This window comes from Python bivittatus, unplaced genomic scaffold, assembly GCF_059951505.1.
Source record: "Python bivittatus isolate LINGU-HERP-01145 unplaced genomic scaffold, Pbiv_v1 ctg000700_np1212, whole genome shotgun sequence".
In the NCBI taxonomy this organism is placed as follows: Eukaryota; Metazoa; Chordata; class Lepidosauria; order Squamata; family Pythonidae; genus Python; species Python bivittatus.
The window spans coordinates 21360474-21377406 of NW_028277098.1; the positions used below are offsets into that span (position 1 = coordinate 21360474).

A 16933-nucleotide genomic window follows, 5' to 3' on the forward strand; every position below is an offset into this window, starting at 1 on the left:
TATTTTGGAAAACAGAACTGTAAACACCTCTTATGAAAAAAGAGCCACAGAGAAATTGGAATAATTAGATTTCAACATTTGCAAACAGTTAAGGAAATCAATCAGGTTACCTTTGGAAAACTCAGTTTCAACCCGGGAGAATGTATACCTCATTTTCATAATAGGACTTTCACTTTATAACATCTGATGCAATTTTCAGAACAAACTTAGACTTGGAATTAAATTGGAATTAAAAAGAGGTCTGGTTTGTTTATCAACTACAAACTATGCTATAAAGCAATTTAGTTATTTTTGGCTTAATGTGATATGCAACACACTAATATTTATTTTGCTCATCTGCCAGACCAATTCTGGCTTGTTCAACAAATAATTAAAGTAAACCTTATATTTATTTACTTATGTTCAACAAATAATTAAAATAAACCCTATATTAATATAACACAGGGTTATTTAATATAACCCTGTGTTATATTAACAGAGAACAGTCATATTTATGCATGCTAAGCCATGGTTTGCTGAACAAACCATGGTAGCTGAGTTCATACATAACATTAAATCAAAACTAAAGAATTATTATGGCTTAATACAGAAGTAGGCAACAGTATGCTGGCTAGGGCTGCTGGGAGTTGTAGTTCAGCAGAATCTGGAATGCTACATTTATCCTCATCTGATTTAGAATGTTATAAGTAACAGGCTGAGAGCCAGTGTGGTGTAGTGGTTAAGGCAGTGTTGTCCAAACTTGGCCACTTTAAGATGAGTGGACTTCAACTCCCAGAATTCCCCAGCCAGCATGGCTGGGTGGGGAATTCTGGGAGTTGAAGTCCACTCATCTTAAAGTGGCCAAGTTTGGACAACACTGGGTTAAGGCATCAGGCTAGAAATTGGGAGACTGAGAGTTCTAGTCCCACCTTAGGCACAAAGCCAGCTGGGTGACCTTGGGCCAGTCGCTCTCTCTCAGCCCTAGGAAGGAGGCAATGGCAAACCACTTCTGAAAACCCTTGCCAAGAAAACTGCAGGGATTTGTCCAGGCAGTCTTGGAGAACTGGACACGACTGAACGGATAGGAAAAAAAAAGTAACAGGTTAGTCTGTCAATGACAACTTTAAGATTTCTGCATCAACATTCCAACTATAATATTTCGGACATGATGCAAAGTCCCGGTTCCGATAATGCTTGGAAAGCTGAAGAGGAAGTAGATGGCCAGTGGAAGGTGGATAGATTCAATTATGACAGCAATGAAAACATCACTGAGAGACCTAGAAGGCCAAGACAGATCATTCTGGAAAGAATCTATCCATATGGTTGCTAAGAATCAACAGGTGGCATCTTGATGGCACTTAATCATCATTCCAGCTATAACCTTCTCCAATCTAGTACTTTCCAGTTATGTTGGAACTACAAGCTGCAGCATTCTGATCTTAGATTGGTCCTGACCCTCTAGGCCATTAGGAAAGCCCCAAAGACATGGCTCTGCCACCGTGCCTGGGACTCTGGCAGTGTTGGGGAGCTCTTACAATGGCTGTATTGAGCTGATGTAGAATGAATTCCGCTGCTGATTGTGATTTTATATTTTTAAAATTGATTATGGACATTTTTTATATGTTTGTATGTTGGCTTTTAACTTTTTTATTGTTTTTACTTCTTGTGAGCCATCCAGAGTCGTTTACGTTAAATGGATGGCCATACAAATTGAAATAACACCACCACCATCACCACCAAACAATATCTGCCTATGCCAGGCCCTTGGGAAGTACTCAATAGGTGGATAAAAAAGCCAAATCCAGTCTAAACATCTGGCTGACTGTGCAACCAATCACAATAATAATTCTCAACTAGCATGGGGGGATTCAGCTGTAGATCACATGGATTCTATGAAAGCAGATGCCCAGAATGTCCTCTTCTTAAGATTCCATAATGGTTGATCAATACATTAAGGGCTTTAGAAAAATCCCTAGAAACGCCAGAAAAAGTAGATCTGTTTTTGTGGAGTGAATGCTATGACAAGTATCTTTATAACACAATGTTTTTTGAAGGAAAAAAAGAAAATCCAGAAAAGTGTGGATGTGGTTATGTGTTGCCCCCTTCAGGCAATTCATACTACTGGAATTATTTCTGAACAATTGTTTTCATTAAAGAAAAAGCAATTCATTCTGGCTTCTATTACTATACAGGGACACATTTGGAAAGACTTTATGATGAAACATCAGGACAAATATTCAGTGCCAGCTACCCTCAAGAAAGTATAACTTAAATATCATTTCTATCTGTTGAAATTGCTTTATTTTCTTTCTGAAATTATGAGCAACAAGGTGATTACAAAATACATATGTATGAGTGTGCATGAGAAAGATAGCTGTATCTTTGTACCCATTATATTGCATGGCACAGCATATGATCAACCCCCGGGGGAGCAGAAATAATTACTGAATCCTAGAAGACATTTTTAAAAGCCGAAGAGATCATTTTCCAACTCTGTTGCATCTGTCCTGAACAGCTGCTCTGGTATCTGTTGTGTAAGCAATGGCCTATTCCATCTAGCTCACAGTCCAGAAGAACTACCCTTCATTGGAATTAATTTAAAGCAATTGCTAATCACACAACCTTTATTCAAACATTCCGGTGAATGTAGTGCAAATACATTTATATAGATATTAAAAAACCAAACCAAAATAAAAATAAACCATCCCACCAAGAGCAATAACTAGAGATTGGTGTTTAGCAATCCGATTCCTTGGCACTCAATAATATGGGCATCCTTGGAAGATTCTTCATCTTCTGATTTTGTCACTGTAAAGTTAGCCTGCAAACAAAAATTTTAAAAAAACTGCCATAAACTTGTTTTAATTAACTTTCTGAAATTGTTCTTCACATGGATTGGACACTGGGCAAAGTACAAGACACAAAAAATTCAAAAATTACAAATACAATACAGGTAGTCCTTGCTTACCGACTGCAATTGGGACCAGCAACTGCATCGCTAAGCAAAATTTCATGTCACCACACTGGACTTATGTCAGTTCCGCTGCAGTTGCTAAGCAAATCACCATGGGTCATTAAGTGCAACATCATGTTACTGCAATTTGCAACTTCCTGATGGCTTCCCCACTGACTCTGCTTGTTGGAAGCCAGCTCTGAAAATCACAAATGGTGATCACGTGACTGCAGGATGCTGTGACCATCATTAATGCACACCAGTTGCCAAGCACCAAATTGCAATTATGTGACCATGGGGATGCTGTGATGGCTGTAAGTTCAAGGACCGGTCTTAAACCTACTTTTTCAGTGCCATTGTAATTTCAAACAGTCGTTGAACGAGGCAGTCGGTAAGTGAGGACTATCTGTAAGGTGATATTTATTAATACTGTAATGTTAGCACCAGTTGAACTTCCCCAAAGAGAACATTCTAAAGTCAGAATGTCATCCCAAAAAAGACATTATTCTTTACATATATGACGTGTGCTGCTACTAATGATCTTCAGGGAAATCTCAAGCTTGTATCCTGCCGATATGCAGCCATTGTACAAACCGTGGATGGTTAAAAACAGATCCTCAGGCCAACTACTCCATAAATCAACCATTAGACAAGGCAAGGCAGCTACCCCAAGGAGTAGGTGCTGGAGGACAGTAAAGATAAAACCTCAATTGTTATGCATCCTATCTTAGGCCTAATATAATGTTGAAAATAATTGCCATTTTTTCCTTTGCATGTAGAATTGTGAAGGACATCATCATATTTTTTGCTTCAGACAGCGAAACATCTTGGGCCAGCCCTTTGTTCACTTTGAGTAAGACTGACAGCTTTTGAAGATCTGTAAAGAAAACCGATACTCACTTTCGTCAGCAGTTCTGCAAAATGTATCGCAGTTTCCGTGTGCAGCGTAATTGGTCCAGTTCTCATTCTCGAAATCCCATTTGCTAAAGCCATGAAAATTATCAGCTGGAGGGGATAAAAAACAGCCAACCAGCATTAGGAATGCCTCAAGTGATAAATTACTCCCTGATATAAAAGAAGAAGAAAAAAAGACACAGCATTCCTTGACTATTGGAGTGGAGCATCTTTTTTATGGGATGCCTTTCCATCTAGATGTTTTTGTATTTATAGCTTGCACCATTCTGAATTACCCGAGCTGATTACAGTCAAGTCACTGAAAAAAGTTTCTATTTCAATAATTAACAGATTAAGGCTGCAATCCTGAACACATCATTAGGAGTAAGTGCCACTGAATGTAAAAATACTGATAAAATAATCTTACTGGTTGTTATTACTTAATAAAATGTATTAGTCAGAAAAGGTGCTCCCAGACTCCTCCTGATTTTTTACCACGATAGATTAACGTGACTTTCCTCCTACAACACACTTTACTGTCTCTGTTGTAAAACACACTAAACCTACAACCTTTTCCAGTTTCACACAAGGTTCTAATGCTCTGGAAAGATTCTGGATCTTCAGGCTAGTTCTTGAGCATGCTGCTTTATTATTGTTGTTAGTTAAACAGAGTTCATTAACAGGCCACTTTAGTCAAAATTTCTGAGTACAGTGTTAAAAATCCTAGCCATAATGGCTAGAAGGTGGGCATCACTTTGGTAAATTCATCTCAAGCTATTTTATATTAATACAACTATTTAGCATCATGAAAATACAGGAAGCCGGCAAGGAAAGTTGCAAGTCACTGGGGTAAGTCCCCCCCGCACCCAACCTTTCTTCACTCACATGCATTGCACCCTCCTTCCCCTCTTTGCTCACACACACCTCATGCTCTCTTTCCATGGCCTCTCTGCGCTTGCACACACACATACATCCCACACCTTCTTTCCATGGCCTCCCTGCAATTGCACACATGCACCCCACGCCCTCTTTCCACAGCCTCCCCACACGTGCACCCTGCACCCTCTTTCCACAGCTTCCCTGCAGTTGCATGCAGCCCGCACCCTCATTCCCTGGCCTTTCTGAGCTTGCCCCGCACTGAGCACCCCCTCTCCCAACTTGCGCATGGCCTGCGATGGGCCTCCCAGGGCCTCCCCCACCTCCCTGAGGCACCACTGCGCTCTTTACTGAGATTCCCTCTGCTTCCCGCTTAACAACCTGCACATCTTGGGTTATGATGACAACCAGGACTGCTTGGATTGCCGTTGCTAAGCGATGCGGTCATGCGATGTCGCACTTCATGACCGCATAGCTTAGTGATGGCAATCCCGATACCAATTGCAGTCGTAACTCGAGGACTACCTGTATCTGTTTTTAATTTTTTTTTAAAAAAAGGCAAATTTACAGAAAAATAAGGCTGTAGAAAAGTAGCCCAAAATCTTTGTAAATGTCTGTCAAAATTTGCAAAGCTATAGAGTGGCATTTCAGAATTGCAAGTAGAGTTGAAAGGGAACCTTTCATAGAGAATGACCTGAGAGGAAGGTCTGCTGAATTAAGTGGATTTCTTTGTCAGATCTGCCTTTCCCTTTCACTAACAGCCATCGTGGCTGGTATTTCCAATGCCAGAAAATCTCAACTCTACAAAGGCCCCCCAATCGAGGTACACAAAAGGAGAGGAAAGCCAGGGATCCATGTGGCTCAAAGCTCTCCTGGGACACCAGCATGCTCCGCCAACAGGGCAGAAAATTAAACCCTCTCAAGAGCTGATCTAAGCTTACTCTCCTTCATGGCATACAACTGAAATAAAATACTGTTTAAAAAAACAAAAAAAGAATGGGGAGTGATAGTTGTCTCTTTATTTTTTTCCAGTGAGGTTGGAGTAATTTATTATTAGAATGTTCCTAATAAACCTCAGGAATTATTCTGCCAAACAATTTTCTTCCAACTTTGCTCTCCAGCTGTGTTGGATTACAACTCCCATTCACCTGCAGTTGGCAAGATGGGAATTACAGGCCACCATAGCTAGTGGGCAACAGATTGAGAAAACCTGGATACTGAAGCAGTAACTCCTTGGAATCCTAATCCACGTGTGTGAGAAGGTGTATGTGTACATGTGATATTTCAGCTTTCTTGTGAGAGATTTCCCACGTGCAGATCTTACCTGGTCCTGCAGATAATCATCCACAGCACCACCATGCCGAAGATTTCCCAGCAACATCTCTGCCGCTTCGATTCCAACTTTGTCTGCATTTTTACCTGTGAGAAAAATTAAGTGGAGAGATGATTTAAATAAAATTCCTATAACAAGATTGCCTCTTTAATAAATGAAAATGTATTCATAGTGGATTTCTATCTTTTGATTTATTTTTTTATAATTCAGTTATAAAAGAGATTCATTCATTTTTACAAGGTAATCAGGGAGACTTATGTATGAAGTTTTGCTTTGTTATGAAATTATATGCAAGTATACTCATAAAATTTTATTTGATTTAGAATGCACTGTAACAGAATATACATCATGGCTTCTCTCAGCTATGTGCTATAGTAAGAGCTTGATTTAGTGAACCTTGATACAATGAACTTTGCATGCAATGGACCAGTTTCCACAGCACTGAAATCTCTTGCATGATAACATAATTATGTGAATGAAGTAAGTGGATGCAAATCATGTCACTGGCATTATGAAGTAATCACTACTTCAATGTAGGTTTGCATTTAAAATATATTTGTGAATAATGGACACCCTCCCCCTTATTTCATTAAAACAAGGTTTCATGCTATATTTAGATCAGCCTTTCCAAATCAGTTATCCTCCAGATGTGTTGAAAATTCTGGGAATTATAATCCCAACATAGGGGAGATCAGCACGTTAGAAAGGGCTCATCTAAATTCTAGATGACCCTCCAAAGTGTAGACCTCATTCCCTCAAGATATACTGGGCCAGTTCCATGGCCAATTCTTGTTGAAAAGATATTCCCTTAAGATATTCCCTGCTGCATTTAAGAAGTTATTTTTGTTGTCATCATGTTTAAGGAAAAAACTTCAAAACTGACTCTACCAAAATGCCTGCAAATATGTTTCTAGAAACCAACAAACAGAACAGACTGCTGCAAACAGCATTCAAAGATACATTGTCTCTCAAAATTAAAGTTCTTGTCAAGATGATTGCTGCTAACAAATGTATCTTCTCCATATCTAATACCTGTTTAAACACACCTCATTTTCATGACAGCTCTCAACCCACATCAACAGCAGTTTCTGCGCTAATGAGTATCTATACAGTTAAAACTGTCTCCACTTGGTCAGGAGTGGCATAATTTCCTCAAACTCCATTAGAGGAATAAATATTGTTTACAATCTCATGGCCACCACCCAAAATGGTAGACCCAGAGTTCTTATACTGAAGTTGTCTCCTCAAGCGCTTTTCCTAGCAGCAACATATCATAAATATTGGGAGTGGGAAAATATGACACATACTCTGCCATTTAATTATTCAGAGGGCTAACTGTACAAAAACATTTTTTTATTTAACAATAATATTATATGGTAGATAATTTGGGATGTGATATCAGCAACACTCCATGCTTATTTATAAAATGATAGTTATGGCCACCAAGGTCTCTTTTTTCTTCTAAAAATTTTCCTTTCCTTTCCTTTCCTTTCCTTTCCTTTCCTTTCCTTTCTCCTTTCCTTTCCTTTCTCCTTTCCTTTCCTTTCTCCTTTCCTTTCCTTTCTCCTTTCCTTTCCTTTCCTTTCCCTTTTTGTTAATCTCCTCTCTCTTCTCTCCTCCTTCTTCCCCCCAAGTTCTCTTAGCCTTCTGCCCCACTTCCCTTATAAGGAAGTGTCTGATTAATCCATTACTTGCATTATATTAAACAACAGTGCACCCTGTCATCACAGCCTCTTTTTCCAGCTGGTTTAGAAGAAAGATCTGTGTATAAGGGGCAGAGAAGGCAGATACTATCTCACTTCTCCTCTTACACATGCACACTCCCTCTTCAGAACTAAGCTTACAGACTTAACCAGGGCAAGTGCTCTATTTCTAATAAGAAGTCTTTGTTCTAGAGCACCCATGTGTTGTAACAAAGCTGTCATCTGCTAAGCATATAAATCATATTAATCCTGAGAAAGGAACTGGAGATGTGATGCTAGGGAAGACACGATCATACTTTTGGTTTGTAAACATAAAGCAAGAGCCTTCTGCAAAATGGATAATGAGAAGGTAACTCGCATGAAGCAATGTCCTAGTGCCTAAAGTTCTCACCTCTTTTACCAAGGGATGATCCTGCTAGCAAGCAGCCAGTGGATGTCTCTGCAACAATTCTAAATAAGGTAAAAATTTACTTATAGAATTATATGAAAACGTTGATGCCCACCCCACCTTGTCTTCCCCAAAACAGCTCCAAAGAAACCTTGGCCATAAACTGGCCTGCTCAAATGACAACCAAACCCACTCACATAATCCCAGATCCTGTTCCAAAGGCCTCATTATCCGGCTCTCTAACAGCCTGAATATTGACATAAAGATCCCGGATCTCCTTCCTGATGCATTTCACTGCAGCAGAAGCCATATCTTTGGCTACCTAAAGTAACGAAATAAAATGAGTTTAATAGTCATATGGAATCCCCAATGCAAAAGCTTTCCATCATATATGTATTTTACATGGAAAGAGGATGGGGAAAGATTGCAATTTTGCCGAAGATTTGCAAATGATGCCTTCTAAAAAGCTGATCTAGAGACTTAGTTTGCTTAGAATACCCTGCCTGGTGATCCTTGCTATTTCTACAGAGTTTTATACAGCAGGGACATTCAACCTATTTCAGGTTGTGGATTCTACTTAGTGTTTGAATGGCAAGTCAGGGGCTGAACTCAAGTACGTTGGAAAAAGAAATAAACATTAAAATCTTTAAACTGAATCAAACACAGTAATAAGAATACCGCCCTTGGGTTTATTGAGTTTTCTGGTGAAGAAAAAAAAACTACAATGTCAATGCAACTTCTGGAGGGGTTCTAGAGGCCACACTGAAGACTCAGGGTGTGTGTCAAACAGCCTTAGGGCCTCAGGTTAGGTAACCCTGCTACAGAAAGGAGGCCTCATCTGAAAACCTTCCCTCAGAGCAAATCTCAGTCCTGTGATCAGTCACCTACAGAGCAGTTTTACAGGGTTCTTATCAACCTGTCTTATGCTAACTTGTAAGACAGACATGGCTTATTTGACTCATTCAGCAGATGGAAGGCTGATATGAAGAACAAAAAGGGGATTTTTCTAAGGCTACCAAATAACCTTCTGGACAAGGTGAGAGTCAAACTCTCAGCCGTTATGTTACATCACCTTTTTCATGTATCATATTTGGCTGTCTGACTCGGGTTTTTTGGAATTACTTATTAATCTTTTGTAATAACCTATGCAGTGGTGCTCTTATAATCAAGTCCTAGGCACATTTAGGGGCCACTCATAATCCCCATCTTTCAAAAATGGAAATGCTATATTGTACCAGGTTAGGCTATTTGTCCATCTTGCCCACTACTGTCAACTCTGACCAGAACTTGCCACATCTTAGGCAAATGTCCTTCTTATTTGTTTTGTTGTCCTGTCATAACTGAAGATGCCAGTTAAAGGACTCAATCTGGGACCTCCTTCAGGCAAAGGATGTTCTTTACAATGGAGCTATTTATTTTTAGCCTTATGATTACATAACAAATTTCTTAATAAGGCAACAAGTGCAGAAATATAATATGTCCACTTTATTATGCTGTTATCATGACTAAATTGCCCACAAATTTTTTTCAAGGTAGCGTGGCATCTTTCTAAGCCTTAACTAGCTTAACAATAACTTGCTGATAACCAGAGGATGGGTGCACACCAAATGGGAAATCATAAGCTATGATTTACAAATCCTAACTTGTAAACCAAACCAAACAAACCACATTATAACTTAAAGCACTGTGAACTCTATCCAACTTTGGATCCAAATCTTACAGGACAAGCCCTTTTTCTTGCCTAAATCTATTAGACATACTTACTTTGATTGGCAAAGCTCCAGCTACAAAGGCTCTTCCATGTATCTTGGCCACAATGCCACGGTCAGTTAAATTGATTGGGTTTAGCTGCTTAACTGGGGACATTCGGACAACCACTTCACCACCCCCTTTGGGATAGTAGCCCCTGTTAAAAAGTAATGAAACACAAGCAGAGTTCAAAATAACAAGTTGATTTTTTTCTGCCATTAAAGATAAACCTTAAACATAAATAGTAGTCCTGCAAAAAGCTTATTTAATGTAGTGTTCTATTTCCTACACCACCCCATTAGAGAATTTTTGAGAAGCTCACAAGCAGGCTATGAACATCAGGGGTCCAGTAAGTAAGTATTCATGGAGGAGGAGGCTCAAAAGCAGAAGGAGCTATCACCTCACCCTCTACTCTTAAGGCACGTCTAGTCCCCTTGGTGTGACACTGATATCACCTGGCTTTGAGTGATGTGCAAATTCCAAAAAGGAAACAAAACCAGGGCAAAGAAGTGAAGGAGAAAATCAAAAGGCAATTCAGTTTAATGGAGTCACAATTTCATTAATTAAATACAGTGCATGATTATTCTCCATATTATTTAACAACTTAGACAAGTTACAAGTTATGAAAGAGCTTAAGGGAGGCTACACTACAACTTTGGGGCCTTAGTTTTTGCACCTCTGTCTTAGAAGGCCATTAAAGCAGGATATAAGTTAAAGGGAATGTCTGTTGTTGCCAAAATGCAGGAAAGTTATTGGATATGGAAATTTGCAATCATAGAGACAAGACACAAGTCCACATACAACTAGAACTCACCTCCTTTTTATGTCACAGTCTAGAGTCAAACCAAACTTCTCAACCATTGGCTTGAAGACCTGCAGAGTAAATACATTTGCTGAAAAATACAGGTACATCATTGTAATGAGTAAAGATCCCTTTTAATTATGTTGCCAGAGTAATGGGGAAAATAGATAGATAGATAGATAGATAGATAGATAGATAGATAGATAGATAGATAATCTATCTATCTATCTATCTATCTATCTATCGGCCTCACTCCTATTTTGTTGGAGTATGGAAAACTGTCATTTCCATAAACCATAGTTTGCTATCAAAAACTATAATTTCTTCATGTTTTAAGGACAAAGTATGATTTGTGCACATCAGTTCTATATGCTTGGGACAAAGTAGCATATTCTAATCTGCCACGAACTAGAAGTAGAAGCTCATAGCTTACTCCTTTGTACATAAAAGAAAAGGGTTTGGGGGCAGATGTGCCATATTATCCACACAATCCTATTATTTTCAACAATAAAAAATATTTAGCATCCAACTGAGTAATTTCAAGAAGCAAACAAAATTTGGAAATAATTATTCACCTCATTGCTTGTGACAAGCGAGAACTGAGTTTCCAAATGAATAGGTAGGGAGGCATTTATTACAATTTGAGTAAATTGATTAAAGCAGTTTTAACTTGCTTTAACATTGGTCTGATCAGCTTTAGCACTGTTTCACCAGAGATGTCCACAAAAGGGCTTTAAAAAGTTAACATGGCCGCAACTGAAGCTCTTCCCCTTTTATGTGCATCAGAACACATATAAAAAAGGGGTAATCTTGGCTCATGGCCATCATGATTTTTTTTTTAACCTCCTATGCTTGATTTTAGCCTTGCTTAACTGCTCCCACTTTTTTTATGGGGACTTTTAAAAGCTGATTTTTCTTTTCTTTCCTGCTGTATTTTCAGGCAGATGGATGATAAAAATGCTTGAGGACCAACAAATCTAGTGAACATATTCCCAGTGTCTGCATCGGTAAAGCTGATCAGAGACGTCTATTGTGAAACAATCGAAAATGAAGGATAACTCGGACTGCAAGATCAAAGGCCCAACTTTAAGCAAATGAACTTCTGTTTACCATTAACGTATAGTCAATCTGAGGAGCCATCTCTGCATTGGTGCCTCCTTTCAAACGAAGTTCAGAAGGAGAGGCCGCAAAAAGGACACAGGGCATTGCTACTTGCATTAGCAAGCAAACACTCCTATGGTAAAAAAAAAAATGCATAGAGAAAATAGGTTTATGTTCTCATTATGTTCCCAGCTCCAGGATCCACAAAAGGGAAAAATCTACACAAGAGAAAAATGCTCCTTACAAAAGAATTATTTTTAGAAAACAGCAGAATCTATACACACACACACAAAAGATGATCAGGTCATACAGAGAGTCATAAAAGATGAGTGTTTATGAAAGAGCTATTATTTCTGCCACACACACAATATCTATCTAAGGCGTCTGTATGTGTGTGTATGCGCACGTGCGTGTGTGTGTGTGTGTGCACATGCATATTTATACCTTTTCTTTCATTTTGCAGCAAGGCCTTTCTTCATCTGGTGTCTTCTAGGTGCATTGGACTACAATTCCCATATCATACTCAGCCATCCCTGACTGGTGACGAAGAATTGTTATCCAATACATCTGGAAGGACACAAGTCTATAGCTTTAACAGTTTCTCTTCAAAATTGAGCGCTAATTAATACAAATGCAGAAAAGAATACCCTGCTGTTTTAGTGTCTGCTATGTGAGTTCCACCCTTGATCTTCCCAGGCATGAAGGTGATCTCTGTTGACCCGATTTCTCCACCTTCCATCTGCCCATCACACAGATCACGAACCATTTCCAATCCAGACAGGTGCTGAGGCCTTCAAGTCAAATACATTGAATTAGAACATAAAAAAAGCCTGGGCATGCATTCCTGATACAAAGGATGCTCACCTTGGGTGTGCCTTGTAGTGATGACCTTCCTACATCACAGGCCGATTAGCCATTTCCCTACTAGCCCAGAAAGAGTAGCAACAACCCCTTGACAAGCAAGTGACAATTATTCCCAATCCTTATCCAGGATAAGGAAATGGGTGCCCTTCACCTAATTTCACAAGGCCTGTGGTTTCAAAATCCTTCTCTAAGCAATCAATTCAGACTTCTGACAAGTGTGATATATATTCCTTCCTCAGCAATCTGTTACACAGAGTAGGGAGAGAGACAACAGGATGTCAACATGAGAATGGGAGGGGGATGTTATATTGTATAAGAATGATAGGTTTAAAAAGATATTTTTGTTAGTCATTATATTGTTTATTCATTACATATATTATATTTTAACTGCTATTGGCTTGCCACTGAGAATCAGTTTTATGATAGAAGCAGCACATAAGCCTGAGAAATAAAAAATAACATAATTTATGATTGTTGAAGTGACTTTGATAGGACCTGTGCCCTAAAAGACAGGATATAAATAATAGGAGTAAAAATAAAACAACATAATCTAATGTGTACAACCATATAGTACAACATAATATCATTCAATGCCACAATGCCATCCTAACAGGACTTGGGCAAGCTGCTATACTTTTATTCATCCACAGGCATGTCTGTAGATGCATAAAAGGTGAAAATATCTACAGAAGAGTTTTAAGGCAGTTTTATAGCCAAAGAAGCATTAGTCTCTTTTTCCCATTTCAGATCATCCCTGCTATATACATAATGAGAAAAGATGCCCAAATGCCTAACCAAAATAAACTGCAAGTTAACTGAGGCAGCTTGTAATTATTTTTTCTACTACTCAGGCTAGGCACCCTGCTCTTAGTTGTTAGATCAGATCCTTCCATGAATCTCTTACATTCCAGAAAGTAAATTCTGTAATTCTACCATTTCATCTTGCACCGGAACTAAATCTATCAGAAGTCATCAAGCAGGGAAACATATCAGAAAGATTCTGAGGACAATCTTGAACTGTGATGAATTGAAGAGTGTATTGTCGAAGGCTTTCACAGCCGGAATACGATGGCTGGTGTGGGTCTTCCGGGCTGTGTGGCCATGTTCTGGAAGTTTTGTTTCCTAACGTTTCACCCGCATCTTCAGAGGGCAGGAGCAGTTCTCTCTGTGCCCAGGATGATGTGACCCTGTTGTGGGTATTTATAGAGATCAGCGAGGGTGCCTGAAGGGGGGGGGGTGTTTGTGGGGGTTTGGGTTAACGATTGGCTGCTGTTTTGGTGTCAGAATCTGTGTGTATCTTCCTGGGGGTTAGGCAGGGTTTTGTCTATTGAGTTGTTAACGAGTGGCTGCTGGTGATTAGAATGTTCATTGTGTGAATTGTTCACGCGTCCTGGTGGTTGAGCTGAGTTCGTTGACCTTTTGCAGGCTGTATTTTTCAGGATTGGTAGCCAGGTTTTGTTGATTTTTAGACTTTCCTCTTTTTTACTGAAACTGTGCTGGTGTTGGTGAATCTCAATGGCTTCCTGGTATAGCCTGGTATAGTGGCTGTTGGTGTGGTCCAGTATCTGTGTTTTCAAATAGGATTTTGTGTCCAGTGTGCTTGAGAGCATGTTCAGCTACTGCAGATTTTTCTGGCTGCTGTAGTCTGCAGTGTCTTTCGTGTTCTTTTATCCTGGTATGGATGCTGCATCGGGACCACAAAACGCAGCATCCATACCAGGATAAAAGAACACGAAAGACACTGCAGACTACAGCAACCAAAAAAATCTGCAGTAGCTGAACATGCTCTCAAGCATACTGGACACAAAATCCTATTTGAAAACACAGAGATACTGGACCACACCAACAGCCACTATACCAGGCTATACCGGGAAGCCACTGAGATTCACCAACACCAGCACAGTTACAATAAAAAAGAGAGTCTAAAAATCAACAAAACCTGGCTACCAATCCTGAAAAATACAGCCTGCAAAAGGTCAACGAACTCAGCTCAACCACCAGGACGCGTGAACAATTCACACAATGAACATTCTAATCACCAGCAGCCACTCATTAACAACTCAATAGAAAAAACCCTGCCTAACCCCCAGGAAGATACACACAGATTCTGACACCAAAACAGCAGCCAATCGTTAACCCAAACCCCCACAAACACCCCCCCCCCCCTTCAGGCACCCTCGCTGATCTCTATAAATACCCACAACAGGGTCACATCATCCTGGGCACAGAGAGAACTGCTCCTGCCCTCTGAAGATGCGGGTGAAACGTTAGGAAACAAAACTTCCAGAACACGGCCACCCAACCCGGAAGACCCACACCAGCCAATTGAAGAGTGTATCAGAAAGTAAACATTTATATAGGAGAGTAACTAGTGGGAATTTATTTGGAAGAGAAGGTAAATGGATTTTATTTTAAGGTATGTCCAATACTCTATGCCACCTGCCCTGCAAGCATGAACATTCAGCATAAAAAGTTCAGTGATATCACCAGCAGCCATATATCACTGGTAGCAAAGTGCACTGGATTTATTGCAAAGCTAACTCTGTGCTGTACTAATCTATTTCTGATCTGATCCAGAAAGTTTATTAACAGATTCTGACATAGAACATTACAGGTCAGTACTGAACACTCCAATACTAAACAAGTTTTCCATATAAAGGGTTTATTTTTTTGATATGGAAAGCATCCAGCCCCCATTGCACCTTGAAGTAGCATAGAGCAGGGAAAACAAACTTGTGGGTCTCCAGATCAGTGCTTCTCAACCTTGGCATGGCTGGCTGGGGAATTCTGGGAGTTGAAGTCCACGCATCTTAAAGTTGCCAAGGTTGAGAAGCACTGATCTAGATGCTGTTAAACCACAACTCCTAATATACCTCACTATTGGTCATGCTGGCTGAGGATGCTGGGAATTTCAGTTTAGCAGCCTCTGGAGGTCCACAGGCATTCCCTCACGGTCTGTGAAAAACAGAGGTTTAAAACCACAATGAGAACTAAGCCTAACAACATAGCTTAAACCAGTCTAGCATACCAACACCAGCTCAAGAATGGTTATGCCAGCAGATGGCAGCATCTGGGTGATGTTTCTGAGTTTGGACCTGGTTACTATTTGGATCACCCAGAGAATTTCAGGGCTTCCAATGCCAAATCATCTACTTCCTTACTGTTGCTTGAATACTACATGGACTCACCAGGAGTCAAGCTTGATTTGAGAGAGCCTTTATCCTTGATAGCCATTGGAAAATGGGTGCTCCTTTGTAGCCACCATAAAAACTAAAAGGGTTTTAGTAATTTTTGTGAACTTCTCCACAAATCCAGCACAAACATGAGCTACAATGATCCGATAGCATTTTTTCCCCTAAGATTAGCTCTAAAGAAATCCACTTTCCCAACAATTCACCAGGATTTACCTTAGGCCAGGCTGACTCCTGCCAGCTCTGATATTTTTCACCTGCAAAGGTGTCCTGAGCAAGCAACTCAGAGCTGTAGAAACCCGCAAGATCTGGCCGCCCTGCAAGAGAGGTAGATCATCAAACCTCATAAAACTGCAGCTGTTGCTGAAGATTGGAAAACCTACCCAGGGTTCAACCTGTGTCAAGTTCACGGGTCCTGTAATGCCCTTTTTCAAAGAACGGATGGAGTACTGGGGGGGGGGGGGGACGGAGTATTAGGGCGGGTGAGCACAGATGTCATCGATGGGCTTAGCAAGGCCAGCCGCTAAGGCTGGAATTCTTACACTCATTCACTCAATGGGAGGCATACACAAGCTGTTCCTGTAGACACCCGCTGGCAAAGGAGAAACCCAAGGCCTAATATTCCCGTTTCCAAATTTAAAAAGATCCACGGCAGAATGGTCTTGGACTCTGCTTCGGGGAAGGAGAGACGGGGTTAACCTTTTTTGCCAGCGATGATGAGAATGGCGAGCACTCTTCTTACCTGCCCTCCGATACCTATCAAACCCTTCCTTCCTTCCTTCCTTCCTTCCTTCCCCCGCCCCGAGCCTGCGCCCCAGGACCCCGCTGCCCGCGATTCTCTCTCCCGCTAACTCACCCCTTCCATAATGCCGCCATCTATCTCCGCTCGGCCTTCGTCGCCCATGGTGGGCCGCCGCTGAGGGGCCGCGTCCTGGGCCCTGCAACTGAGGAGGCGCCTCCGAGAGATCAACCCTCTCGCTCCCAGGAGCAGAAAAGGCGAGGGGCCGGAACCCGGCGCAAGGCAAGCGCGCAGGGCGATAAATCCAGCCACGGCGGCAGCGGCGCCACCTCCTCCGGCTTTGAGCCTCTACTGAGAAAGC

At 40.6% G+C, this 16933-nt stretch overlaps 1 protein-coding gene across 2 annotated transcripts; it reads right to left on the reverse strand.

Annotated features, from left to right (window-relative positions):
• Positions 1–2257: 2257 nt before the first annotated feature.
• RTCA (RNA 3'-terminal phosphate cyclase) lies at positions 2258–16913 on the reverse strand. 2 transcript variants are annotated; one of them, XM_088153932.1, is made up of 11 exons: positions 16690–16913; positions 16050–16150; positions 12426–12569; positions 11788–11911; positions 10690–10748; positions 9891–10032; positions 8324–8448; positions 8130–8188; positions 6027–6121; positions 3833–3937; positions 2258–2800 (listed from the first exon to the last, which is right to left on the reverse strand). In XM_088153932.1, exons 1-11 carry the CDS (start codon positions 16735–16737, stop codon positions 2702–2704), a joined length of 1101 nt encoding a protein of 366 aa, XP_088010058.1. In that variant the 5' UTR covers positions 16738–16913; the 3' UTR covers positions 2258–2701. The 2 variants fall into 2 exon arrangements, with proteins under 2 accessions (XP_088010058.1, XP_088010057.1); XM_088153931.1 differs by lacking the exons at positions 16050–16150; positions 16690–16913 and adding an exon at positions 15516–15597.
• Positions 16914–16933: the final 20 nt, after the last annotated feature.

What these genes read in the sequence shown, in the direction of transcription:
- RTCA (XM_088153932.1), bottom strand. Translation starts at nt 16,737, where the DNA reads ATGGGCGACGAAGGCCGAGCGGAGATAGATGGCGGCATTATGGAAGGG. An exon ending in AGATTGACTATACGTTAATG is followed by an intron (nt 10,749 to 11,787) that starts GTAAACAGAAGT and finishes TTTACTCTGCAG; the next exon opens with GTCTTCAAGCCAATGGTTGA. An exon ending in CTGGAGCTTTGCCAATCAAA is followed by an intron (nt 8,449 to 9,890) that starts GTAAGTATGTCT and finishes TCGTTACTTTAG; the next exon opens with GTAGCCAAAGATATGGCTTC.